The sequence below is a fragment of the Aotus nancymaae genome, unplaced genomic scaffold, assembly GCF_030222135.1.
Source record: "Aotus nancymaae isolate 86718 unplaced genomic scaffold, 86718_ANA_hifiasm-v0.15.2.pri h1tg000089l, whole genome shotgun sequence".
In the NCBI taxonomy this organism is placed as follows: domain Eukaryota; kingdom Metazoa; phylum Chordata; class Mammalia; order Primates; family Aotidae; genus Aotus; species Aotus nancymaae.
Genome location: NW_026988504.1, coordinates 8,548,438 through 8,576,345, shown reverse-complemented (window position 1 = coordinate 8,576,345; position 27,908 = coordinate 8,548,438). Strand labels below are relative to the sequence as shown.

Genomic DNA, 27,908 nt, shown 5'->3' with positions numbered 1-27,908 from the left:
CACGCGTGAGAGGAGCGCTTGGTGACTGGAGTCCCAGAGAAGGACGGCACGCGCAAAAGACAAACCTCGGTGTACGGTGTGTCCACGTGTGCAAGCTGGGGAGGGGAGGGGGCGCAGGCGGCGTGACAAAGACGGACTCTGTCTTGAGTGTGCGCCTCGCTCCGGCCTGCTCCCAGCGAACTGTGCCCGAAGTGTGTCTCACAGGAGGGCCAGGACGAAGGTGACAAAGGCTAAGTGTCTGCCACCGAGAGACGCGCTAAGGTAGCCCCGCGCGTGTCCGTACGCGCGCACGCTGGGAGACGCCGTGTGGGGCGCGCAGGGCTGCACCCCCACACCGCTTGCCCCAGCGGAGGCTGAGCCCAGAAAGTGAGTGCGCGTGAGTGTGCGCGCGCCCGCGTGCGGGGGCGTGGCAGCAAACAGCAACAACCTACTCGCCTGCAGGACCAGAAACTCCAATCTTCCTCCCCAGCCGGAAAGTGCGAGTCGGCCCAGTCTGGAGGTGAGTCGGGGCGGGGAGGGCCGGGCAGGCTTTGTTCCTGTGTAAACGGAGCGCACATACCTGGAGCGCTGCTGGCGCCCGATAAGCGCCCGGAATGGAGGTGATGTAACGGTGATGCCGGCGCCAGCCCACTCTCACCGACAGCCAGGTGCCTTGCCTGGGGACAGGCCCGCGCGAGAGCGAGAGACCCTGCGCGCCCGGGTCCCGGGGACAGGCAGGCCCTGCGCCCCGGCCCGGGCCCCGCCACCCCAGCCAGGACCCCGCCTGGCTCCGCGCCCCGCGCCGAGTCCCTCCCACACCCGCCCGCGCCCCGCCTGGGGCTGGAGTTGGCCCTAAACGCCGCGCCGGAGCGGGGCCGGCGGCGCGTCCCAGGTAAGGGCTGCTGCCTTCCCGCTCCGCCCTCCTCTCCGCCGCCCGGAAGAGTGGGGTCGGGCCGGCGGGGAGTGGGCGAGGGCAGAGGCGGGGGCTGGACATCCTGCGGGCGGGGGACGCCGCGCCAACTCCGCTCGGTCCCTGAAAGTTTTCAGACTCGAGCCGACTGGGGGTGGGGGAGTCGGGCGCTGCGGCTTGGACTGGAGGGAGAGGAAAGGACTCCACAATTCGGGGTCTCCAAGGGGAGCCCCTCCACCATGTGCCTCTCGGTGGGAGTCCGCGGTCACCGTGACTCTGGTGGGTCGGCGTCCTCTCCGCCGTCTGCTACTGTGGATAGGGAGGGCAGGTTTCTGTGGCCCTAAAACTGGGAGAGAGTGACTGGTTCCCCTGCTCCCCGTTCCAGCCACCTGGGGAGCGCAGGTGTAGACCCCCCGCACCGTTGTCCCCGAGTGGGGACGAGAGGGTTCGGAATCTCCCTGCGGAAGTTTGGAATTTCAGACAATCAAAGCGCCTCTCCTCTGGCAGCCTGGCCCCTAGGTCTCAATACCGCGGCCCCCACCCCCACCCCCACCCCGCCCCTGTGCCTTCAACTGTGACTGGGGGAGGGAGTGCCTTGGGGGGTAGGGCGCATTCCAGAGTGACATTCCAGAGCAGACCCTTGAAGACTCCCAAGTCTCAGAGTGCTCAAGGCATTTTGACCCAAATGCCTGGCCTTGGTGCGGGGCGGAGGTAGGGGGATGGGGTGGGGTACCTAGGCTGAGGTTCGAGGAACCCCTACCCACTGAGGCAGCTCCTTCCTGGCACAGTCATCTCCTGTGCGCCTTCTAATTAATGAAACACCTGAGCGCCCTGGACAGAGGGGTGAGACAATGGGACCTCACCAGGGACAGAGAGAGAGTCCATGGGAGTGGAGGCAGGAAACCTGTCAGTGGGGCCATCACCTTTCTCGATAGGCTGCTGAGTGTGTGGGATGGGAAGAAGGAAGGTATCCCTGGGTGAACACCTCCCTTGAGAGCGCCAGGATCATGGCGCCTGGAAGATAGCCATTGGCCATGGGTCAGTGTTGAGCTGACCTGTCACAGGGTGGCCCTGTGACACCCTGGAGCTCTCTTTCCAGGATGGTATCCTTTGCCCTGGTGAATGGAGGGCGTCTCAGGCTTGTATGTGGATGATGCTGAAGCAAGGAAGCGGGTGTCGCTCTGGAAGAGTGAGAAGGCCTGGCTGTCTCCACTGTTGCTGGATGAAGCCACTTGTTGCTGGGGGAAACCAGTCAGGGTTGCTTGGGCCTCTGAGCCTCTGAGCCCACCAGGCCTCTGCTCCCCCTGGAGAGAGAAGGAGGGAGGAGGGGGATTCAGCAACTGGATTGGACTGACTCAGACCAGAGCTGGGGGCCGGGTGGCTGAGCCTGGGGAAAGGCCGATTTCAGAGGTGATTAAAAATATTTGTACAACTGATTCCAGGGAAGTGAAGCAAAAGGCCCTTTTGTCCAGAAAATAATCTGAGGTTGGGGCTGGGCTTCAGCTGTGGGGTGGGGGAGACTCAGGGTGGAAGGAGGTCCCCCTCCTACCCCACTCCTTACACCCTGTGAGAACCTTTAAGCAGAAGATGCAACTCCAAAGTGGAGGGGCAGTCCTGGGTGCGGAGACGTGCACCTGAGACCATCCAGAGGTGACTTGCAAATGCCCACTGTGTTTAGGCACAGCACCAGCTGTGGCAGAGGATGCCAGAAGTCTTGTTCACCAGCTTCAGAGATCCTACAGCCCTGGAAGGGAGACACGGACATGATTTGAACATTCAGGGGTCAGATGGCTCAGTTTTAGTGCAGGGTCTAGGGACCCATAGGAGGCAGAAGGTTCCTCCAGGGCCCTGAGGAAAAGTCACCATCTTAAAAGGTGGCATTGGGCCAGGCACAGTGGCTCATGCCTGTAATCCTAGCACTTTGAGAGGCTGAGGTGGGCAGATCACCTGAGGTCAGGAGTTCAAGAACAGCCTGACCAACATGGTAAAACCCCATCTCTACTAAAAAACAAAAATTAGCCAGCCATGGTGGCGGGCACCTGTAATCCCAGCTTCTCAGGAGGCTGAGGCTGGAGAATCACTTCAACCTGGGAGGTGGAGGTTGCAGTGAGCTGAGCTGCACTCCAGCCTGGGCGACAGAGCGAGACTCTGTCTCAAACAAACAAACAAAAGAGGTGGCATTGGCTTCATGTGCACTCCCAGCATCAGACGGCTGGAGTCGTGCTCCTGGAGCCGAGCTCTTCTGAGCTTCTCTTTAACTCTCTCTGAGGGTCCCTGTCCCAGGCAATAGATGAGAGCCACGCCCAGAAAGCCCAGTTTTCCCACCTGCCCTTCCATTTCTGGGTGAACCAGAGAAATAAGGTATTTCAGGATGGGACCAGGTTGTTTCCTCTGAGGCTATGAAATTGCTCAGCAACTTACTAAAAGCGGCAGCCTCGCTGCTGGGCAGCAGCATGGTACCTGGATGGAGTGAGGGGCAGATACAGGCTCCTCTTTCATTCCTTGGAAGTTTCTAGAATGAGGGGGTTGGCAGCAGAAGCAAGACTTGGAGGGTCAGGTGCAGAAGGAAGTTGCTGCTCACCAACCGCAAAGTCAGGGGGAAATTGGAGGTGGGGGCTTGGGGACAGAGAGCTGTGAAGCTTCCCTGACCCTGGCCCAAGTGCCTATGGGCTTCTGGGGGCTGGCAGGGTACAGGTAAGTATTTCTAGGGCAAGAAGAATGAGTGACATTGGGTCCCTGGCTTGATTTTTTGTAATGACATCCCCGTTAGATTTGAACTTGTAGGGTGGGCTTTAGCTCCACAGCACCCACCTGCCACCGCCACCCCGCCATCATCCAACCAGTCCTTCGATTGTTTTTTGGAAAGGATCTCTCAGAGCTGGCCATTATGGCTTTACCTTTGGCCTTGACCTTTAAACTGGGTTGAATGTGCCCCCCAACAAATCGATTGCCTGTGCTTTTTTACCACTCATCTCTTAAAAGCACGACCCTGGCTATGCCCCCATCATGCTAAAAACAGCCTTCAGTGGCTGCCCGTTGCCTTTTAGAATCATGCCCCCAGCCCCACCCCTGTAGCATTTCCAGTCTGTCAGCCAGCAGCTGCAGCCTCCCTTTACAAACTCAGCTGATACTTGGCAAACTGAATTCTTTTTTTCACTTGCTCCGGATTTGGGCTCAACCTAGGGCTTTGACTCACACCGTCTTTTCTGCCTTGCATTTCCCCCTCATTGCTCCCTTTGCCTGCTCAGCCCTTCCTCATCTTCTTCAGGGCTTAGCTTCCGAGTGTCCCTGTCTCTTGCCGGTGTCTGGGACCTGGTATTTTTTTTTTTTTTAATTAGATATTGAATGAAACTGTGGAACAGTCTTTCTCTGCTCTTCCTGGTTCTCTTCCGTGATCCTGTAGCCCCTGTCTCTCTCCTACAGGTAAATTCTGTTGTGTGGTTCTTAATCATATTCTCCCTTGTGTAATTTTTCTGAGTACCTACCTTATCTCTCCTATTAGATTTTAAATACTGTCAAGCCAGGGACTGTGTTCATGTTTGTATTTTTCACAGCTCTGAGAACAACAGGGCCTTTCTTTCCTAGGTTCACAGTCAATATTTGCTGATTGGGAGAAGTTGTGTGTTCTAAACTGGGCCCTGGCCGAGGGAGGTCGGGTGAGAAGCCCATGAAAGTGCAGGTGCAGCCTGTAATTCCAGTACTTTGGAGGCTGAGGCAGGTGGATCACCTGAGGTCGGGAGTTTGAGACCAGCCTGATCAACATGGAGAAACCCCGCCCCCGCCATCTCTATTAAAAATACAAAATTAGCTGTGCATGGTGGCAGCTGCCTGTAATTTCAGCTACTTGGGAGGCTGAGGCAGGAGAATCACTTGAACCTGGGAGGTGGGGGCACAGTGAGCTGAGATCGCACCATTACACTCCAGCCTGGGCAACAAGAGCAACAGTTCGTCTCAAAAAAAAAAAAAAGTAAGTGCAGGTGCCCAGAGGCTAAATGGCCCTTCTCAGTGTTTGTTCTCTTCCCTACTTCCAGCTTCAGCTGGAAGTTCTGGCTGGCTGGCTGTAGGGCCCAAGATGGAGCTGAACATTTAGGATTCCAGAGCATGTTGTTATTCATAAATTATCTCCTGGGAGTGGCTCAATACTACTCCTTGCGTCTTAGCCCTGGCTTACTCCTCTCTCCAGCACTTGTAAATAAAATACAGTTGGTGCTTTATTGATTTACAAAGTCCCCTACAGACGCTTACTTAAGCCCTGCATTAGAAGTGAAGAGAAACTAGCTGTGACAAAGCCAGTTTTTTAGGAAAACAACAGTACATTTACATAAGGGAGTTAATTTTAAGAGTTAAGCGAGCTTAATGGAAAGATGAGGTCGCTGAGATGGCTAGGAAGACCTAAATATTTTCAAGTGGCATGCAGGATACCTGCAGGGACTTTGAAAATGCATCCTCTTTATTGTGTCTATTTCACTTAATTTTATGAGTTTCATTGCCCCGATTTAGTGTAAGTGTTCTTTCACATATTAATTATGGACAGAATTTTTTTTTTTAATTTTTTTTGTTTCTGTGTTGAAGAGAGGGACAATTTCTATCAGCTGTGGGATTTAGGGTTTTTGTTTGCCTTTTAGATATTAAGTAGCCATGAATGGTTTAACAAATAAAACAGCTCACGCCTATAATTCCAGCACTTTGGGAGGCCGAGGCAGGTGGATCACGAGGTCAAGAGATCGATACCATCCTGGTCAACATGGTGAAACCCTGTCTCTACTAAAAATGCAAAAATTAGATGGGCGTGATGGTGCATGCCTGTAGTCCCAGCTACTCGGGAGGCTGAGGCAGGAGAATTGCTTGAACCCAGGAGGCAGAGGTTGCGGTGAGTCAAGATCGCACCATTGCACTTCAGCCTGAATAACGAGTGAAACTCTGTCTAAAAAACAGTAAGGAGGTAAACCGTGTATAAACAACCCCCCAATCCCCCTAAAAAAGGAAGAAGGGCTGTAGCCTCACAGGGTAGTTAGATAATGCCATTCCCCTGCCAGCCACTAGTGGTCACTGTCAGACCAGGAAAGCTTGGTTGCTGTCTTTCCAGAGTTCCTGATGAGGCGGGGTTACAACTAGTTCTTTGAACACGTGGGGTGACTTAAATCTGGACTACCTGCGTTCATAGAATTTGAAAGTGCATAATGTGCTTCTTAAAGCATTTAAAATTTCTCTTTCTTTACTTTCTTTTTTTGGAAACAGAGTCTCGCTCTGTTGCCCAGGCTACAGTGCAGTGGTACAATCACAGCTCACTACAGTCTTGATCTGGGCTCAGATGATCCTCTGACCTCAGCCTCCCAAGTAGCTCAGACTACAGGCACATGCCACCACACCCTGCTAGATATATATATGTATTTTTTTTTTTTTTTCAGATGGAGTTTTATTCTTTTGCCCAGGCTGGAGTGCAGTGGTTCCATCTCAGCTCACTGCCATCTCCACCTCCCGGGCTCAAGCGATTCTCCTGCCTCAGGCTCCTGAGTAGCTGGGATTACAGGTGCACACCTCCACACCTGGCTAATTTTTGTATTTTTAGTAGAGATGGGGTTTCACTATTTTGGTCAGGCTGGTCTCAAACTCCTGACCTCAAGTGATCTGCCCACCTCGGCCTCCCAAAGTGCTGGGATTACAGTTGTGAGCCACCACGCCCGGCTGCTAATTTATATATTTTTTTGTGGAGACCAGTTTCACCATGTTGCCCAGGCTGGTCTCAAACTCCTGAACTCAAGCAATCCGTCCACCTTGACCTACCAAAGTGCTGGGATTATAGGCATGAACCAACGTGCCCGGCTGCATTTACATTTTCAGTGTAAGGTTTCCTCCAAGTACATTTAAAACTTTTGATTGGAGAAAACTCATTGATTTGGTCTTTAATGTCTCTTAACCTATACATCCATTACCTCTACTTCACACGGGGAACATCCAGTCGCTATTAGGAGCAGGGGTTTGGTTTTCTTCTCTGGCGCAGCTCTATGGTACTTGGTAGAGCTTGCAGTGAGTAGATGGAGTGAAAATTACCTTGCTGGTGTTAATAAAAGCTACCTTTCTTGCCTTCTAGCGAGGACGTCTTAAAGTCTTCCATTAAAGAGTAATTCCTTTGGGTTTTGCCTTGCCCTTGCCTGGTTCTTGCTTTTAAAATGTTAATGCTCCGCAGGAAAATTTTTGCATTAAGTCATTAACTCCTTAGCTGGGGACTTTATTTTATTCTTGACTTCAGCATCTGAGCTAGGCAAAAAATGGAAGATTCTGAAGTGGAGACTTGGCACTGAAAATGGGAAAATGACTGTCTCTTCATTTTTCCTAGCTGCTGGCTATGCCTGCTTCAGGTGCTTGTTAAGTCCTTATTGAATGAATGAATGAGTGAATGAATGAATGAATGCATAACTGCCTGGCTATGGATTTAAGCATCACAGGGATGGAGTTTAGGGGCATAGCAGCTGACCTCCTGGAGCCTGGAAGTCCCAGGGCTGAGAGGAAGTGCTGGGTGGGTGGGGTGCTTGGTCTTGACTTGTTCACAAGCCCCGTCGTCCTCTATCCTAGCTGCCAGAGCTCAGGGAATAGCTGAACCCAGGTTATGGTTGGTGGAAGGGAGGGAACTGAAAATTCCATGACGGTTTTTTCCTTTGCCATGGCTAAGAAAAGGACTGACAAATGGGATTCATCTCATTTGCCTCTCTAGCCAGTTGAAATGCCTCTTAGGAGTTCTGTGTTAAGAAGGATTCTGAGGTCCAGAGAGCCTCATGGTCAGCTAGCACTGTCTCACTGGGTTTGGGATGGGGGAAGCAGCACCATGTTTATTGGAGTCTGACCTTGGAGGACTAATTTTGTCCCTTTTCCTTCCTTCCTTTGTCCCTTTCTTCTCTAGGGACCCGACTGGAGCCTGGCCTGGGAGCCAGGATGGCCATCCACAAAGCCTTGGTGATGTGCCTGGGACTGCCTCTCTTCCTGTTCCCAGGGGCTCAGGCCCAGGCCCAGGGCCATGCTCCACCCGGCTGCAGCCCAGACCTCAACCCCCTCTATTACAACCTGTGTGACCGCTCTGGGGCATGGGGCATCGTCCTGGAGGCAGTGGCTGGGGCAGGCGTCGTCACTACGTTTGTGCTCACCATCATCCTGGTGGCCAGCCTCCCCTTTGTGCAGGACGCCAAGAAGCGGAGCCTGCTGGGGACCCAGGTGTTCTTCCTGCTGGGGACCCTGGGCCTCTTCTGCCTCGTGTTCGCCTGCGTGGTGAAGCCCGACTTCTCCACCTGTGCCTCTCGGCGCTTCCTCTTTGGGGTCCTGTTCGCCATCTGCTTCTCCTGTCTGGTGGCCCACGTCTTTGCCCTCAACTTCCTGGCCCGGAAGAACCATGGGCCCCGGGGCTGGGTGATCTTCACTGTGGCTCTGCTGCTGACCCTGGTGGAGGTCATCATCAACACGGAGTGGCTGATCATCACCCTGGTTCGAGGCAGTGGCGAGGGCAGCCCTCAGGGCAACAGCAGTGCCAACTGGGCCGTGGCCTCCCCCTGCGCCATTGCCAACATGGACTTCGTCATGGCGCTCATCTACGTCATGCTGCTGCTGCTGGCTGCCTTCCTGGGGGCCTGGCCCGCTCTGTGCGGCCGCTTCAAGCGCTGGCGTAAGCACGGAGTCTTTGTGCTGCTCACCACAGCCACCTCCATGGCCATCTGGGTGGTGTGGATCGTCATGTATACCTACGGCAACAGGCAGCGCAACAGTCCCACCTGGGATGACCCCACACTGGCCATCGCCCTCGCCGCCAACGCCTGGGCCTTCGTCCTCTTCTATGTCATCCCCGAGGTCTCCCAGGTGACCAAGGCCAGCCCAGAGCAAAGCTACCAGGGGGACATGTACCCCACCCGGGGCGTGGGCTATGAGACCATCCTGAAAGAGCAGAAGGGTCAGAGCATGTTTGTGGAGAACAAGGCCTTTTCCATGGATGAGCCGGCGGCAGGTGGGTCTCCAGGGGCGCCCTCCAGGCCCCTTTCTCCATCCCATGTCTTTTACTGCAGGACAGGGAGCCAGTCTCTTGAGCAAAAGGGAAGGTTCTTGAGGTTTTCTGCCTAAGTGTCTCTAAATTCCATTTATTTTAAAGATTTTTTTCATCCAGGAAGGCGGATCATGCCTGTAATCGCAGCACTTTGGGAGGCCAAGGTGGGTGGATCACTTGAGACCAGCCTGACCCACATGGTGAAACCCCCGTCTCTACTAAAAATCCAAAAAAAAATTAGCTGAGTGTGAGTAGCTGGGCATGGTGGTACGCACACCTGTAGTCCCAGCTACTTGGGAGGCTGAGGCAGGTGAATCACTTGAACCCAGGAGTTGGAGGTTGCATTGAGCCAAGATTGCACCACTGCACTCCAGCCTGGGTGACAGAAAGACCTTGTCTCAAAAAAAAAATTAAAAAGAAAAGCTGGATGTAGTGGTGCGTGCCTGTAATCCCAGCTACTCAGGAGGTTGAGGCAGGAAAATCACTTGAACCCAGGAGGCAGAGGTTGCAGTGAGCCAAGTTTGAGCCACTACACTCCAGCCTGGGTGACAGAGTGAGACTCTGTCTCAAAAAATAATGATAATAAAGTTTTTTTCTATGTTTATATAATTCATGCACATATTCTTACTGTAAAATTTCAAACATTTCAGATAAAATGGAATTCTCCCCAGCTACCTCCCCAGTCAGACCCATTCCATCCTGTTCCATATGCAGAAGTGACCGCTATTGACTGGTATAATATCTATGTGCCTCCGTTTCTCCATTTGTAAAATGGGGATAATAATAGTACCTATTTCATAGGGTTCTTGTGAGGATTAAATTAATTAGTGCCGGCTGGGCGAATTGGCTCACACCTGTAATCCCAGCACTTTGGGAGGCTGAGCTGGATGGGGCTTGAGCCCGGGAGTTGAGACCAACCTGGGCAACATAGTGAGGCCCCCGTCTCTACAAGTAATTTTTAAAATTAGCCAGGTGTGGTGGTGCACACCTATGGTCCCAGCTCCTTGGGAGGCTGAAGCAGGAGAATTGCCTGAGTTCAGGAGGTTGAGGCCTCAGTGAGCCATGATTATGCCACCACATTCCAGCTTGGATTATCTTAAAAATAAATTGCTTAGTGCCCAGCTCATGAAAAGCTCTCTCGAAGAATTTGCTATTTGCTATATGTGTATGACTATTATTTTACATATTTTGCTAATACTATCCTTTCAGAACTTGTTTTCTATATGTATGTATCCATAATCACCTTAGTTTTCTTTAAAAGGAAGTATTTTTCAGTTAGTTTTTTTCTTTTTTTCAATTTTTTGAGACGGGATCTCACTCTGTCACCCAGGCTGGAATGCAGTGGTGCGATCTCAGCTCACTGCAACCTCCTCCTCCCCAGCTCAAGCGATTCTCCTGCCTCAGCCTCCCCAGTAGTTGGGAATACAGACGCACATCACCACACCTGGCCCATTTTTGGATTTTTAGTAGAGACGGGGTTTCACTATGTTGGCCAGGCTGGTCTTGAACTCCTGACCTCAAGTGATCCACCTGCCTTGGCCTCTCAAAGTGCTGGGATTACAGGCATGAGCCACCATACCCGGCCCTTTTCTCTTTTTATAAAAGCACTTGGGGTGCCACATAGTGGTCTCAGCAGCACCCCTGTTAGCTGTGCAGCCCACTAGCATTTCCTCAGCACCTGCTCTAGGCCAGCCCCTGTGCTAATTCCCTTCCCGGTGTGGCCCGTTGCATGCATCTCGCGTGCTCTTCCTCAGCCTGCTGGCTGCAGCCCCTCATCTGACATGACCTGGAAATCTGAGGACACCATCTCAAAGCCTTGACCCGGGCCCCAGACTGTGATGATCTGGAGGCCTCGGGGCTTAAGACTTTCTTAACTGCTGGGTTAACGGGCACCGGCTCTGGGGCCTCTGCCGGGAGGTCAGAGTCAGGCTGCCGCGGAAGTTCCAGAATCGGAGACATTCCTTTCTTTTCTACAAACTGTGAAATACTCATAATCCTTGCTTTAGGGAAAGAGATGACCCTTGTCCTGCCAGGCACTTGATCTTTGATCTACCCACCTGGGCGAAGGCGCTGGCCATACCCCGGGGTGGCTCCTGTCACACTCACAGAGTGTGCATGGGGGGTGGAATTGGCAAAGCCCACCGGAGAGGCGGGGCTTATGGACAAGTGCTGGGAGGAGCCTCAGGCCCCGCCCCCACACCAAGTACCTGTCAGGGCCAAATGGTTCTCAGCGTTTGGGGCTGAGTTTTTCCTTTTTTTTTTTCTAAATGGAAAAATCAATAGAGTGAGCCCAGCACTTAGGAAGCTATGTAAGTTGCGGTCCCTCAGAGCTGGGGAACCGTCGGCCCTTCCGGAGCCAGACATCCGCTGTGCCGCCCTCCCAGCCAGGCCGGTTCCAAGGTCCCGGGTGGGTCTGCAGCCCTCCTCAAACACCCTGGGAGTGCCCAGCAGGGTGGAACACATCGGGAAACCAACACCGCAAAGGCACAGGGAAATATCCCTGGAGATTAAAATAGTTCTGGAGACTTGCCCGGGATCCACGGTGTGGGACTGCATTAAGGCTCGCCGGCCGGGCTCTGGGTTGGTGTAGTGGGGAAGGGGCGCCCAGGGAGGACATGAAGAGGCTTAGGCCAGTGGGTCTCAGATGATGTATTTACCCCTGCGCCTGGCAGCTGGCCCGTGGTGACAGGCAGAGCTGGAGGCTGGCCATCTTGGAAGGCAGCCGAAGGCCCATGTGTCCTCTTGGCCTCTGGCCCCTGAGGGCGGATGGGGATGTGGAGGTTGCTGACAGAGCATTTTCTGAACTGGGGGTCCTACACTGCAGGGAAGCCCACAGTGCTGTTTCCTCCCGTGCATCTGTACAAAGGGCTGTTGGGCTTGGGAGGGGGCCCCTGTGTTCACCTCAACTTCAAGTTGGCCACTCCTGGGTTAGAGACTATGCCAGGGTTGGCCTGTCCCCTCTTCCCTCTTCCCTGCCCCCAGAGAGCCTTGCTTGCCTTGCGGGAGGTGGGGAAGGGAGCTGAGAGCTCTGGGATCTTCAGTTTGTTCCTGCTTTTCCTTGCAGCTAAGAGGCCAGTGTCGCCGTACAGCGGGTACAACGGGCAGCTGCTGACCAGTGTGTACCAGCCCACTGAGATGGCCCTGATGCACAAAGGCCCGGTGAGTGGGTCCCCAGGTCCCCGCGACGCGGCTGGGGACAGAGCACAGCCTTAGCGGGTCAGCAGGAGAGGGCTGTGTGGCCGGAGCTGGGTTGGGTGGAAGTGGTAGGGGAAAGGCAGGTTTCTCCAGCGAATCCAGAGCCCTAGTTCTCGACTTCCTTCTCCTGGAGCCGGTGTGCCCACCACCTTCAGTTGCACTGCAGTGGGGCCTGCCCTGTGTCACTTTGGCATCCACACAGGCCGTGTCTGGATGCTACAGGGAATGCTGGGTGAGCTCTCCTTGGTGGGAGCTGCCAGCTTTATTCCGGACAACCTGGGGAGGGACAAAGAAGGGTCTCAGCCAAGTGCTCCCAAAGTGGACAAGGGACCAAATGTAGCAGGTTTGGAGAGGTGTTTGTTTACTTCTGAACCACAGCTGTGCCAAGGGGGCCCGCGCCTCCCCTCCCACTCCGGTAGGCAGTGAGTCTCGACCTTACAACTCCCCTGGGTTCTGGAAGCTAGATGCTCCGTTAGTAAGTGGGGGTGTGAGCAGGAAGACGGTGGGTTGGATTCTATTCACTCCTATATGTGTTCCTCCTCCCGGTTGGCAGAGGCTGTGGGGAGAAGTCAGTGACCCTTCTTGGCAGGACGCTGGGAACAGGAAGCGAGGAGGTCAGCCGGGTGGCGTTCTCATCCCCCTCCCCGCCCTCTCTGTGAGAGCCCCAGGGCAGGGGGAGGCAAGTGTGGCTGAAGCTTCCAATCCCAGCACCTCCCCGCTCCCGAGCCTGAACCTGAGCCTGGGCAGAGGAGAGTTTCCCCGAGGACCAGGAGTGGAAGCTGCGGGCCGCCAGCCCTGGGGGCATAGGCAGCCACAGAAGCCTTTCCTGAGTGGCTTCCCTCACCGCCATTGCGCCTTGCTCCCCAGCGTGTTTGGAGTCGGATTCCTGGGGGATGATGTGTACTAACAGGGAGATTTTATCTGACTAGTTCTCAAAACATGGTCCCAGCGTTAGTCTTACCTGGGAACCTGCTAAAAGTGCAAATGGGGGCCGGGCCAGTGGTTCACACCCGTAATCCCAGCACTTTGGGAGCCTGAGGCACGTGGTTCACTGAGGTCAGGAGTTCAAGATCAGCCTGGCCAACATGCCGAAACCTCGTCTCTACTTAAAAAAAAAAAAAAAAAAAGTCAGGTGTGGTGGCACACGCCTCTAGCCCCAGATACTAGGGAGGCTAAGGCCAGAGGATTGCTTGAACCCGGGAGGTGGAGGCTGCAGTGAGCCAAGATCTCACCACTGCACTCCAGCCTGGACAACAATATTTTTTATCTCAAAAAATAAATAAAAATAATAAAAGTGCGGGTGGGGTGGGGCCAGAGCTGGGATGGAGCCAACTGTTAGCGTCCCTTCAGGGCATGGCCAGCAGGGGGCACTATCCAGAGCAGATCTGTAAGCCCTGCATTCAGCACTCCCTCCCCCAGCCCCAGTTGCTGCCAGCTGCGTGGGGCCCACTGGGGACGGTCCAGCTATGAGTTGGTGAGGCTTAACAAGCAGCGCAGGTGATTCCAGTGCACACCCAGGCTCGGGGCCAGGTGGACAGGGAGCTATTGCAGACAGGCCTGAGGCCCTCCTGGGTCTGATTGACTTGAAGGCTGGTTTGGAGCCTGGGAGCTACAGAGATTTGGTGGCAGCTCTTTCCCATAGGGCTAAGACACAGGGGCCAGGAATTCACCTTCCCTGCAGCATGGGAGCCAGAACAGCTACCTCAGGACCCTCTAAACCCCACAGTCGGTGTCTCTCACCCACAGGGGAGCAAGACCCAGTTCCAAGCAGAGAATTCAGGTTTCAAGACAACAAATCCGGGCCAGATGCAGTGGCTCATGCCTTTAATCCCAACGCTTTGGGAGACTGACATGGGAGAATTGCTTGAGGCCGGGAGTTTGAGACCAGCCCTGGCAATGTAGTGAGACGCCCCCCTCCCCACTGCCACCATCTCCACTAAAAAAAAAAAAAAAGACTCCAAATCAGACCGGCCAGCCTAGATGCCCAGAGAGAGGTGTGGGCACACCCAGGGCCATGTCCTCGGCCAGGAAAACCACAGCTGTGATGCTAGGGGGTGGTAGTGACAGTGATAGACTCGGGGTAAGATTCTTGGAGGGAGGGAGCCTGGGAGCCATTACCAGACAAGTAGTAGCAGCTCCGTGTGGCTGACCCTCCACTGGCCCTAAGGTTTCCCTAAAGAATTGGAAGCGGGAGGGGGGCTTGGGAAGAGGACCCCCCTCTGTTAAGCCCCAGCACCATCCAAGGTCACCAGGGGCCCTGTTCCCATGCCCAGAAGCAGGGTGAGGTAAGGGGCTCAGATCTGGCCGTCCCAGGCCACCCCTGGGGCCCATCCAGAGGGGGCAGAGGAGCCGAGGGGGAAGGTGGGGAGGATGGGGGGAGCTGGCAGGCCCAGCCCTGCAGGAAGTGAGTGTTTGTGCATCCGCCCCTGCGGAACCTGGCTCCTGATCCCCGACCGTGAGACCGCCTGTTCTTCCTTCCAGTCCGAAGGAGCTTACGATGTCATCCTCCCACGGGCCACCGCCAACAGCCAGGTGATGGGCAGTGCCAACTCGACCCTGCGGGCTGAAGACATGTACTCGGCCCAGAGCCACCAGGCGGCCACGCCGCTGAAAGATGGCAAGAACTCTCAGGTCTTTAGAAACCCCTACGTGTGGGACTGAGTCAGCGGCGGCCAGGAGAAGCGGGCAGATTTGGGGAGGGCCCTGAGGACCTGGCTCCGGGCAAGGGACTCTCCAGGCTTCTCTTCCCCCAGGCAGGCTTAGCAGCGTGGGCCCTGGAGCTGGATGGGCCTCCCTTTCTGCCAGTGTTTGGGTGGATGTCCTGGGTGTCCCCACCCACTCCTCAGTGTTTGTGGAGTCGAGGAGCCAAGCCCGGCCTCCTGCCAGGGTCACCTCGGCGGTCTCACTCCAGCCAAATAGTGTTCTCGGGGTGGTGGCCGGGCAGCGCCTATGTTTCTCTGGAGATTCCTGCAACCTCAAGAGACTTTCCAGGCGCTCAGGCTTGGATCTTGCTCCTCTGTGAGGAACAAGAGTGCCTAATAAACATGTTTCTGCTTTATTAACTCTCGCTCTGGGGCTGTGGTTTCTGACCTGGGCTCCTGGCTTCCAATGAACCTCTCCTCCACCGTGGCCTGTGGGTGACGAGTCTTTCTCTTCCCTCCAAATCCAGCTCACATTTAAAGCTGCTGCAGATTTCTCCTTTTGTGCAATTAAGTAGCTGATGCCTCTCCCCAGCAAAGGATTCTTTAGCAGGTCCTCTGTATTGTGTGTGATCAGATTGAACACCCGGGCTCAGCGCGTGCCTAGGATGCAGTCCTGCACCTGGGCTTGTCTGAGGCCAGGCAGTTTTCCTCTGGGACCCCCCTCCAGTGGCTGCGGGGACAGGATTGGGAAGGTGGGCCTTGAGCAGGTGTCTGTGTGTATAAGGGAAGATGAACTAATTTTAGCTTCTCCTGGGATGAATGACAGGGAAGATCCCATAGGGGACCAAGTGGAGACTCTTCTGCTCCATGCTTTGAGATCACACCATGTGGTACGTGCAAAGGAATGGCCTAGAGAGGGTCAGGAATTGTTTACGAAAGGGTTGACAAAGGTGCAAAGGGTTGGGCCAGTTCTGGTTGGTTTCATTCCTGAGTGGTCCTTAAAGTGTCCATTTGTGCAGAGCGCGGTGGCTCATGCTTGTAATCCCAGCACCTTGGGAGGCCAAGGTGAGAGGATCCCTTAAGCCTAAGAGTTCCAGCCTAGCTTGGGTAACATAGTGAGATGCTGTTTCCACAAAAAAAAATTTAAAAAATTAAAGAATTAGCCAGGCATTAGTCCCAGCTACTCACGGGCCTGAGGTGGGAGGATGTCTTGAACCCAGGAGGTTGAGGCTGCAGTGAGCCATGATTGCACCACTGCACTCCTGCCTGGCCAACAGCAAGACTCAGTCTCAGAAAAAAGAAAGTCAGTTTGCTCAGTACTTTATGGTAAGCAAAGCCTTTCTTCATCAGCTCATTTGTTTTTTAATTTAATTTTTTTTTTTTGAGACAGTCTTGCTCTGTTGCCTAGGCTGGAGTACAGTGGCACAATCTCAGCTCACTGCAACCTCCAGGTTCAAGCGATCCTCCCGGCTCAGCCTCCCGAGTAGCTGAGATTACAGACATGTGCCACCACACCCGGCTAACTTTTCTATATGCAGTAGAGACAAGGTTTCACCGTGTTGCCCAGGCTGGTCGCAAACTCCTGGCCTCAAGTGATCTGCCCACATCGGCTTCCTGAAGTGCTAGGGTTACAGGCATGAGCCACCACACCCAGCCCACCAGCTCATTTTATTCCCCGAGGCTGCCCTAGGAGGTGGGCAGGACTAGTATTCTCTCCGTTTTTCAGACTCAAAGTCCCAGAACTATATGATTTTGGGGTAAGGCAGGGTCTCAGAGTGGTCATACCGCCCCCTTTTACAGGTAAGCGAACTGACCCAGAGAGGTCTGGGTGGACAGGCCGACACCGACCAGGTTTTCCTAAGACTCTGACGGCCAGCAGCCTTTCTCTTTGGCCCACGCTGGGCGAGCCAGTCCAGTGGGTGGCACTTCCAGCCGTGTGGATGAGACAGCAGGGTCCCGACCTTTGGACGCTGCCTCGAGGCTTTGCCAGGGGGCTGCCAGGCCTGCCCCGGGGAGCCCACTCCTCCCAGGCTTGGGAATGTTTCTCCTCAACTAGTCAGAAGCTATTTTCTGATACCAGTTGTAGGGAAGAAATGTTTTTGTTGAAAGGCAGAGAAAGGTTGCTGGGAAAAAGAAATAAACTTCTCCCAAATTTCTCCTTCTATGTTCAGATTGCATTGGCCTCCTGGGGACTGAAACACTATTTTTAAGTAAAAACCAGTGCTTGGGCCCCACGCAGTAGAGTCCCTGTTGACTCTTGTTCTTTCTGGTTACTTTAGGCTCAGTCCCCGCAAAGTAAAACGAGATGGTAGAAGCCCTCTTCCCTGGATCGCACGGCATCCTGATGTCCTCATTCCTCTGTACCCAGGCTGGGCTGGGCTGGGCCCAGCACCTTTCCTTTCCTGTCCTTGTCATTGGAGCTGGGAGGGACCGGAGGCCACCGACCTGAAGCAGTGGACTGAGTGGGTCTCCATGAAGCCCTGAGCATGTGACTGGAGCGCCTAGGGCCCCTCCCTTTCCTGCCCAGCCCATCTTCCTGGTCCCCAAGTGGCTGCGGCTGCAGGGAGCTGTCCCCCAGGCCACCTCTAGCTCCCCTCTTGACACCCTCCCCAAATCATAGCCCTGTGTCCCTGAGCTGTGGTTCTCCAGATGGCCATCCTCCCCATTGTGAAAGACAGGTCTCAGTGCCCCATCTTGACTCTGGACCTTCCTGGCCCCGCCATCTTGGTGTCTGGCATTGGCTTGTCCCGCCTTCTGCCTAGACGGATCTCTTCCATGAGTCTTTGGAAACAAGCTGGGGCAGAAGTTAGCCCCTGCCCTTCTCACCAGAGCCTCCTGCCACCACCTGGACTGTGGAAGGCCACTGAGTTGGGGGCGGAGCTCAGCCCGAGGCCTGGGCACACTGCTGCTCTCCACAGCCTGTGGGTCCCAGATCTGAGCCCCTGGGGTGTTTCACTCAAGAGCCCCTGAGCCATCCACTTCTTCCACAAAGTGGGTCCCGCCAGCAAGCCAGGCCAGCCCTGCCTGCACTCTGCCCCCATTGCCCCTTGCCATCTGGGACGAGGATGGCCACGCCGGGAAGAGGCAGCTCTCTCCATCCAGCACTACCTCATGGAGAGCTCACTAAGGATTTGGGAATGGCAGGCCACCCTGGCAGCCGGGGTTCAAGATGGCTCCTGTGGCAGGAACAGGTGTCAATGGGCCCGATTCCCGGGATCTCACGGGTTCTGGGAATGCAGCAGGGGCCTCCCGTGGCTATTCCAGCATCTCCGGTCAGGGCCTAGAAGCACCCTTAGGGCATGCGGGGTCAGGGTCAGGACTGCCTTCTCAGGGACCAGTGGAGAGCCCTGGACCAGATGAACTGGAGTCTAGGCCTCTCCCGTGACTGGGACTTGGACATGGGGAGGCCCGTGAGATCCAGGACTAAAGATGCTATTTCCTGATGGGCAGGTATGTGAGTGGCATCCTCAGGTGAGTGGGACCCAGGACTAAAGACTGTGCTCTTTCCTGATGGGCGGATGCTTTCAGTTTCTACCTCGCCTTGGGCAGCACCTGGGTGTGCCAGCGCTGGTTCCTCACTGGAGGAGCCTCTTGTGTTCTGGGCCCTCGGACATGCTCCAAAGGATCCCGATGGTCACCCAGGGAAGAGGGGGCCTTCTCAGGGCCTCCATGGCGCTGGCACCAAGGACAGAGCTGGGCACAGCTCCAGGCTGGTGAAAATGGGCTATCTTTAGCATCATCTCCTGGGGTTTTTCCTGCCTCTGGTACCAGACGGAGCTGACTTACCCAAGGTGGGCCCTGGAGCTGAGTCCTCAGCCCAGCAGCACCTCTGGGTGCTGGGGTGGAGGGTGGCGACCCAGCAGCACCTCCTCAGGGGAGATGCCCTGTAGCCAGTCCCACCGCTCTCCAGTGCTACCCCCGTCCCCAGCAGCCTGTGCCTTTGTCACTGGCATATTTTTCCAGAGCTAAATTGGGCACGTGGTCCCTGCAGAGTAGGACTGCAGCCCTGCCCGTGGCCCCCGAACTCTGTTGCTGGCTTGCTGAAGTCCATGATCAGAGCGTTATTTCCCTCCGGTGGAAGGGAAGCGGGGAGTTCCGCGGACCTCACGCTGCTCTCGGTCTAGCTTAGCAGCCCTAAGGTCCCTTAGTGAATCAAGGCACTTTCCTAGCTGATAATTTCTTTCTTTCTTTCTTTCTCTTTCTTTTTTTTTTTGAGAAGGAGTTTCGCTCTTGTCGCCCAGGCTGGAGTGCAGTGGCACAATCTCGGCCTACTGAAACCTCCACCTCCCGGCTTCAAGCAATTCTCCTGCCTCAGCCTCCGGAGTAGCTGGGATTACAGGCACCTGCCACCACGCCCAGCTAATTTTTAACTTTTGGTAGAGACAGGATTTCTCCATGTCGGTCCAGCTGGTCTCAAACTCTGACCTCAGGTGATCCGCCCACTTCGGCCTCTCAAAGTGCTGGGATTACAGGCGTGAGCGGCCTGTAGGTGATAATTTCAAAGGAGTCCCTGGCAGTGTCTGATGCCCAGAGGCTTCAGTCTCCAGTGGACGTGGGTTTGTGTATAGCCTGAGTCCTCTGGGGGTCTGCTCGTGAGGCTCAGGGAGGGATGGGCTCCTGAAAGGTGCAGGCTGCCGGTATTCAGGAGTACGCTCCCACTGGCCCTGCTTACTCCGGCCTGGACCAAGTGGCGAAGAAGACAGATGAGTTCTTAGGAGGAGAGAGGCAGCTTCTTGGGGTGATCAAGCAGCATCACAAGCCTTGAATGGAGGAAAACTAGAAGAGGTAGAGCCTGTAGATTCACCATCATCCAGCCAAGACCGTGGAAAACCTCACACCCACCACTGTCACACCACGCAGCTTAATGCTGAGGACTTTGGACTTCATCACTGCTCAGAATTAAATGACCTTACCTCTGTGGGTAAGGGCTTACTGCCACTGAATTCCTGTGTGTTCATAAATTCTTCTGGGATTTACTAGTTTTGTTTTGTTTTGTTAAATTATTTTTAGAGACAGGGTCTTGCTAAGCTGCCCAGGCTGGTCTCAAAATCCTGGCCTCAGCGATTCTCCCATCTCAGCCTTCCAAGTAGCTGGGATTCCAGGTGCCTGCTCCCCCACCCCACCCCCACCCTGCCTCTGAGATTTCTTCACGTGTATTTCCCCCGTGTACCTCTTGCTTTTTACACCAACAAAGGCCATTTGATTCCAACTAAGCTTTTTCTTTGTTGGGGATTTATTTTATTTTATTTTATTTTTTGGGGGGGGGGATTTATTTTAAGGGGAAAACCAGGCCTCCAAAAACTACTGAGCTGTCAACCAGCCAAGGCCAGAGAACTCTGCTACCTACACAAGATGTGGGTGGGGGGGGAGGCAACCCCAATAGTAACCCTCTTGCCGCCTGGCATGGCTGGGAGAGGCAGCCAGGACAACCCATTGGGTGAGATTCTCCGTACACAGAAAGGCATGCCAAAGGCCAGGTGTGGTGGCTCATGCCTGTAATCCTAGCATTTTCAGAGGCCAAGGTGGGTGGACCACGAGGTCAGGAGTAAAAAAAAGCCATACCAGAAGCAGGGATGGCTGATAAATCCCCCAGGCCGTGAAGACCTGCCGAGCACCACGCCCGGCTTTCCAGTTTACTCCTGTCTCTGCTCTTGTTCATCAGCCACCCACAGCTCATAGAAGAGAGCAGGCAACAGAGGCTAAGTGCCTGCCTTAGGGGTGGGGGGGCGGGGGTTGCTGCCCGGAAGGGTCTGTTGGCCCTCCAAGCCATTCTCGCCAAGGCCAGCACTTTCACTAGCCCCAGAGGACATGCCAAGGTCAGGCCCAGGTGCCAGGGACCCGCATTTGTTTCCTGTCTGCCGTCTCTACTCTGGGGCCTCCAGGAAGCTGCAGCCCCTGTTCACAGCAGCTGCATGAATTATTTAGCATCTGCACCAGACTGGGAGTGCTCTGACCTCATCCTCCTTGGGCCCGGGGTGCGGCTCTGACCTCATCCTCCTTGAGAAAAGGTTGCTGATCGGCAGAGGCTGGAGCGGTGGGTCCCTCTGGGGTGCGGGTGATTAAGAGAAGCAATTCACTGGTGCCCTTGGAGAAGAGGGTAGGGTGCAGGGACCCATGCCCTCGTAGCAGGAGGCCACTGCAGCATGGAGAGACTGTGACTCCGGAATCAGAGGCTGCGGGTTCAGATCCTGGCTGTTAGTAGCTCCGTGAGCTTCAGCAGCTCCCTTGGTCCTTCCTCAGTCTTCTCATCTGAAAAATGGGGGTACCAGCCCCCTGAGTTTGTGATTGGCATTCTGTCCCCTCGGGGTCACCCCCTGAAAGTCATAGCCAAGGCAGAGTATCCAGGCACCATCTGCCTAGTGTTTCCTTCGCAGACAAGCAGATCTCCTGGCCAGATTTCAGTTTGGCACCGCCTGGTACCACATCCTCCCTTCCCTCTGCTGTGCCTCATGCCCTGGGTCCCCAGAGTGGGTGGCTTGGCAGGTTGCCACAGCTGGAAGAGGATGCTACGGCAGTGCCCGTGCCTGATTGGCAGGGAAGAAGGACTAACAGGCGTTAGGAGGGTCACCAGGTGTTCAGGAAGTCTAAGAAGCTAGGCTGAAGAGCTGGGACGGAACTGCTCTCTGCCAGCAAATGTCCACTGAGTGTCTACTGGGTGGAGGGGAGTGGGTGGAGATGAGAGCGATCTGGTCCTTGCCCTGCTTTGCCAGGTCAGGCCTGAGGGCTGAAGTGGGAGTGGCCATGGTGAGTCCCAGCAAATGCGTTTTTGGGAGTAAGCAGGCAGGTGCCTTCAGCAAGCTTCCACCATACCCTTCCCAAGTGGCACTTTGGAGGTGGGCAGGGCGTCTCGGGCCAGGGCCTGGCTCCAGCTAGCTCTGTGGCCTTGGACAGCTCCCTTGACTCCCCAGGGTTTTCCTATTTGTAAAATGCACCCCACGTCTCCAGCAATGTCTAAGCCCTGGAGGTGGGGTCCCCAGCAGTGGAGAGAGGACCTAAAGCCCCAGGGCTGTGCCGGCTGTGCCGCAGATGCACCCCCAGGACACAGGCCCACCGCCTGGCTGTGCTTTGGACAGAGAAACTGGGTCCCGGAGGGTGAGTGGGGCCAGTCTCAGCCGGCTGTCCGCCCCATTCCCCTACCCCTTGTCCCCCTCCAAACTCCTCCAAGCCAGGGAGCCGGAGGTGGCTGTTTCTTCTGATTGCCCAAAGGTGACGGTGGCTCGCCTCCCCTCGTAACTCCACCGACGGCAAGAGAGGGACCGCGGGGAAAGTTTTACGCTGCGTCCTTAACCCAGCGTCCGGGTTGGGAGAGGGCGCGGGGTCCTGGAACCCCAACCGCAGACAGCCCACTCCCCCGCACACACCTGGGTGGGGGGAGGTGGGGGGAGGTGGGGGGAGGTGGGGGGAGGTGGGGGTGGGCCCGAGCAGCCGGCGCGCCCGCCTGCCTCTCCCGCTAGGGCCCGGCCACCCAGCGCCAGCCAACCCAAGGCCGCCTCTCGCGCCCCACCCCAAACCCCGCCCCGGCCCCTGCAACCCGATCCCCGCCTCGGGGCCGCGGCCCGAGCCATCTGTCCCAGTTCCTGCCGCAGCCTGGGGGCCCGGCCGCCGCCCCTCCCCGCCCTCGGCGCCGGGCCTCGTAGCCGCCGGGTATTGCGGGGGTCGCATTTATCCCCGCGTCTCCCAGGCCAGCGCAGAAACGGGGGTGGGGTGGGTGACGCCAGGGAAGCAGGCCCTGGTACCTTTTCCCAAGGGAAGAAGCCCCTCCTGGAGGCCCGCCGGGTCGTGGCGTCTCTGCGGGTGGGCGTAGTGGGGCCGGGGGCACGGGGAGCCCTGCGGCTGCCTTCGGTCTGGCTCTAGGCCGGGGTTCCTCGGCTCCGCCAGCGACATTTGGGCCGGATCGCTGTGTAGTGGGGCTGGCCCCAGCACTGCGGGATATCCGGTGGCATCCCTGACCCCCTCCACTGGATGTCAAGGGCACAGCCAGCCCCCAAGCCGTGGCAAACAAAACCGTTTCCGGACACAGCCAAATGTCCACAGGGGTCAAACTGTCCGAATGGAGACCCACTCCCCTAGGGTTTCTCGGTGGGCAATTGAGGCAGTCACACAGGCTGGGGGCCTGAAACCCGAGGTCCCTGCATCCCAGGATTCTGGTGCTGGCCTCCCCGCTCCCCGCGGCTGCCAGCTGCTTCAGGCCGGCCTGGGAACTGTGACCCTTGGCCTGACAGTATCTGGGCAGCGTGTTACCTGCCAGGCCCTCTCACTGCAGGGACACCTTCTGCCCCACCCTGATGTGGGTGCTGGGACGGGGGATGGGACAGGGGATGCTGGAGGCAAGCCGGTCACTAGCAGTCAGGCCGGTTGGGGCACCAGAAAGAGACCCAGGCACTGGGTGTCCATGGGCAGCCTGAGGTTCCCAAGGAGAAGCTGGGCTGCCACCATGTGAGTCCAGGGGCTGTCAGGGCTGAAGGTCAGGGGCATCCTGGCCCACAGGGCCCACCCCTTACACACACATACACACACACACACACACACACATGGGGTGGGGCGTGGGAAGGACACAAAAGATACACACACACGGGGTGGGGCATGGGAAGGACACAAAAGATACACACACACGGGGAGGGGCATGGGAAGGACACAAAAGACACACACACACACACACACACACACACACACGGGGGTGGGGCGTGGGAAGGGCACAAAAGGAGTTGGTCCCAGCTGGGGAGGATCCCTCCCTTTCCCTTCACCAGGCCCATTTAGGGGCTCATCAGAGCCCGGAGGGCGGTGAGAGGGCTGGGGCAGGGCGCTGTTGGCCCCAACTGCCATCTACATCCCACCCCACAAAGCAAAGCAGAATTTTCAGAAGAATCCAATTCTGGACTTCAGGAGGTCGGGGAGGTTTTAGTCGTGCCGCCTCCCTCTGTGTATTCACAATTGCCTGGATTTGCATAGGAAATCTGGAAACAGAAAAAAGGCACCATTAACAGATGTGAAAGTGGACCGGTGGGGGAGTTGGCGGTGGGGGGCAAGGGTGGTTGGGGGTGGGGACCCACTGGTACCAGGCCGATGAGGGACAAGATTTTTTCTATCTTGTTTTGCTTTTTCTCTCTCTCCTTCCTTTCTCTCTTTTCCACGAAAACAAATTACATATTTAAAAAAAATTCATCTGAAAGAAATAAAAGGGGGCAGGGTAGCAGTGGCCCCCGACCAGCAGCTGCAGCACCTTCGATGTCCCTGCCCCTGCCCTCACAAACGCCAGACTGAGCTACCCTCAGCCACAATCCCCTTCCTCATCTCCCCCCCTGAAAAAGGTGGGCCAACTTTTACCCCGCCTAGATTTTCCAACACATTCTCTCCTTGGGAGGTTTTTTGAGGATGCTGGGGTGGGGAGTGTGTGTCCCATTGCGTGTATGTGGCATGGGGCGCCCGCCCTCCACCCAGCCTTGCTAAATAATTCTTCAAAGACTGAATTAGATTTACATCCGTGGAGCAGATTGGTGTGCTGTTTCTCCGCGCGTAGCTCATCATTATGAAACATGCCGTGTCCCGGGGGGCAGACAACAACAGGAATGGGAATAGCATTTGGCTCATTAATTCATTGGTTCATCAGGTCTTCATCCATATTTATCAAAGGCTGCTCCGTGCCATCATTCTAATTAACATCAGTTCCCACACTGATCTCTCTCCTAGTACTCAAGTCTGTCTGGCACACAGTTTTTTCACCTCCTCAAATCTGAGGCTTCCATCTCCGCAGCCCACTGCAGCCGGGTGTCCTGGGTCTCTGAGGCGAACCTCTTACTGTGTGTGCCAATTCCTCAGCTACTTGACGGTGTCCACAGATGCTGACCTGCTCTGAGGCCTCCAGGGGCAGAGTCACCCCATCCCTGCGTCTGTGTTCATGTCCCTATGTTGGGGATGAGGGCTCACTTGATGGGGACTTTGGTCACCTGGGGACAGTTGTGTCTCAGCTTTGAAAGTGAGGCCAGTGGGCCAGGCTTGGTGGCTCACACCTGTAATCTCAGCACTTTGGAAGGACAAGGCAGGTGGATCACTTGAGGCCAAGAGTTTGAGACCAGCCTGGCCAACAAGGTGAAACCCTGTCTCTACTAAAAATACAAAAATCAGCCGGGCCTGGTGGCACACACCTGTAATCCTAACTGCTTCGGTGGCTGAGGCAGGAGAATTGCTTGAACCCAGGAAGTGGAGGTTGCAGTGGGCAAAGATCGTGCCACTGCACTCCAGCCTGGGTGACAACACATAGAGACTCTGTCTCAAAAAAAAAAAAAAAAGAAAAGAAAAAAGAGGAAGGAAAAAAGGAAAGAAGGAAGGAAGGGAGGGAGGGAGGGAGGCCAGGGAAAGGGAAGAAGAGGGGAGGGAAGGAGAGGGGAGGGGAAAGTGAGGCCAGGGAGAGGGAAGGGGAGGGGAGGGGAAAGTGAGGCCAGGGAGATAGCCTGGGTTGGCGTTCGGGACTCCCTCTCTTGGTCATAGTCAGAAGGGTTAAGAGGGTGCTCTGCTGGGCACCGGTGAAGTGCCAGGTTTTATAACCCCCACGCACTCCAGTTCCTAAACTTGTCTGATTCTGGAAATCATCTGGAGAAGTTTGTTAAAATGACAGATTCCCATTCCCCAACCAGAGAGACGCCTGATTCAGCTGGTCTGAGGCAGGCCCCAGAATCTGCATTCTCAACCAGCCGTTTCCTAGGTGTTTGTTACATCAGCCAAGCGTGGGCCCCGCTGCTGTAGGGGAGGCTGAGAGGGGTTAATGCCGTTCACCACTGCCTGGGGAGTCAGGAGAAGAGGTCAGGTGACTGAGTGACCGGGAGGCCTTTCAAGCCATCACCTTCTCACCTTTTCCATGGTGGAGGTGGGAGCTTGTGTGGGGACCGTGGTACGGGGTGCGGGTAGGAGAGGGAAGAGTCAAGAGATCCAAGGCTGTGGTCCCCCATGGTCCCCCATGACAGAGGACCCATTTGAGGACAGGCTGGACGTTTTTCTGTATTTTTCAAGGGCTCCGTTCACCCTCCTTCGAGAATTCCTCAACGGGGAGAGAGAGCAAGTGGGTTGAGAAGGAGGCTCAGGGCTGGGGTCCAGGACCCCCCGGCCAGTCATCTGCTGTTTCCCCATGTCTGATAGAAGGGGCCCCTTCCTACCCAGGCCACTGGGATTTCTGCCTCTCAGCTTTTAAGGCAATCCTTTGTTTTCCTGTTTTTGTTTACATGTTTCCCACGAAACCATGAACTCCTGAAAAGGAGATATTTTTATCTTCATGTCCGAATCTTTGGGCCCAGTGCCTGGCTCAGTGAGGGCAGCCATTAATGTCTGTTGAACAAATTGGCAGTGCCTGGGCACCGAGCGCCACCTGGCGGTGTCAGAGGGCATGGTGGTGCTTAGATAATTGGAGCGGCGGACCTGGGGGCACGCATCCTGGTCCTCTGCTTTGGGGCGGCCCATCCAAGTGTGAAGTCGTGTGTGGAGGGGAAGGGGTCCCTGAACAAGGTCTGGTGGGGAGGTGAGGGGTGGGCCTTTGAAAGATGTGACTCTCCCAGGATAACAAGGGGCAGGTGGGAAAGGGAGCCGGAGACACTCAGGGCGTGGAGAAAGAAGAGGGAAAAGGCTGTGTGATGGACCAGGTGAGGCCAAGGAGGCTCTTCTGTTCCCTCTGGATAGGGAGGAAGGGGCACGGGACGCAGCACCATGCGTTCCCCGCGAGTAAGGAGGGCGGTGGTGATGTGGTAAAGCGTGTGGAAATGACATCAATCCCCACCTTTGCAGAGTGTGGACACTGTGGAGTGCTGTGATTGTCAGTCCCATTTTGCAGATGGAGAAGCTGAGGCTGAGAGAGGTTAGTAACTCAGCCAAGGTCACACAGCTTATCAGAGGCAGGGGATTCCAACCAGGCTGTGAGACCCAGAGCCCATGCTCCTAATCACTCGCAGCATTCATTCATTTATTCACTTTCAAAACCAACTTTATGGGCCTGAATCAGCAGAAGGCTGGGACTTGTCATGCTGAGTCCTCCCTGAAGGGACCCCTTTTTTGTTGTTTTATTTTTTTGAGACAGAGTCTCGCTCCTGGCGCGCAGCGTGGAGTGCAGTGACGTGATCTCCGTTCACTGCAACCTCCGCCTCATGAGTACAAGTGATTCTCCTCCCTTACCTCCTGAGTGGCTGGGATTACAGACATGCGCCACCACACCCAGCTAATTTTTGTATTTTTAGTAGAGACAAAGTTTCCCCACATTGGCCAGGCTGGTCTTGAACTCCTGACCTCAGGTGATCCACCCGCCTCGGCCTCCCGAAGTGTTAGGATTACAGGCGTGAGCCACCACGCTCAGCCAGGACCCCCTTTTTGTCTGCGGAGAGTTTAGGTCGTCCTGGGGCTGGAGAACATCTCCCTGAATTGGAACGGCGACTCCTGCACTTCCTCCACCCCTTCCTATGCTGTCTGGTGCCTGAAACCTCTTACGCAATGCCCTCCCCCGACCTTCCTCAAGGCATGGAAGGCCTGCCAGGGCTCCACTCATGGGTTCGGGCATGGGTGTTTTCACCGTTCTTCTTTAGAGGCAAGGTCTCCACATGTTGCCCTGCTGGTCTAGGACTCTTGCCCTCTTCCCACCTCAGCCTCCTGACTGGCTGGGATTGCAGGTGCGGCCACCATGCCCAGCTGGCATGGATACATATATATTTTTTGGAGACGGAGTTTCGCTAGTTTTACCCAGGCTGGAGTGCAATGGCACGATCTCGGCTCACCGCAACCTCTGCCTCCTGGGTTCAGGCAATTCTCCTGCCTCAGCCTCCTGAGTAACTGGGATTACAGGCACACGGCACTATGCCCAGCTAATTTTTTGTATTTTTAGTAGAGACAGGGTTTCACCATGTTGACCAGGATGGTCTGGATCTCTTGACCTCGTGATCCACCCGCCTCGGCCTCCCAAAGTGCCAGGATTACAGGCGTGAGCCACCGCGCCCAGTCGGATATTTTTTAAAGGCCCCCGAAGGATTGTGCATCCAGGCTTGAGACTTCTGCCAGTGTCTGTGCAGGCAGATGCGGTCAGCGGGACTGGGAAACCGCATCGGAGTTACGTCTCTTTCTGCCTCACCGCGCAGAGCTCCCTCCAGCTCGCTGCTGTTTTTGCTACACTCCAAGTCCCTGCCCCATCATA

At 55.5% G+C, this 27,908-nt stretch overlaps 1 protein-coding gene across 4 annotated transcripts; it reads left to right on the top strand.

The window, feature by feature from the left end:
- Positions 1-357: 357 nt before the first annotated feature.
- GPRC5C (G protein-coupled receptor class C group 5 member C) lies at positions 358-19,692 on the top strand. 4 transcript variants are annotated; one of them, XM_012453785.2, is made up of 5 exons: positions 358-499; positions 7,788-8,876; positions 11,977-12,071; positions 14,589-14,738; positions 17,029-19,692. In XM_012453785.2, exons 2-5 carry the CDS (start codon positions 7,820-7,822, stop codon positions 17,059-17,061), a joined length of 1,335 nt encoding a protein of 444 aa, XP_012309208.2. In that variant the 5' UTR covers positions 358-499; positions 7,788-7,819; the 3' UTR covers positions 17,062-19,692. The 4 variants fall into 4 exon arrangements, with proteins under 4 accessions (XP_012309208.2, XP_021526564.2, XP_012309209.2 ...); XM_021670889.2 differs by lacking the exon at positions 358-499 and adding an exon at positions 844-871; XM_012453786.2 differs by lacking the exon at positions 358-499 and adding an exon at positions 4,220-4,312.
- The last annotated feature ends 8,216 nt before the right edge of the window (positions 19,693-27,908 follow it).

Excerpts from the sequence above, each read along its gene's own strand:
- GPRC5C (XM_012453783.2), top strand. Across the intron at positions 8,877-11,976 it reads CATGGATGAGCCGGCGGCAG|CTAAGAGGCCAGTGTCGCCG; the intron begins GTGGGTCTCCAG and ends TTTTCCTTGCAG. Across the intron at positions 12,072-14,588 it reads CCCTGATGCACAAAGGCCCG|TCCGAAGGAGCTTACGATGT; the intron begins GTGAGTGGGTCC and ends TCTTCCTTCCAG.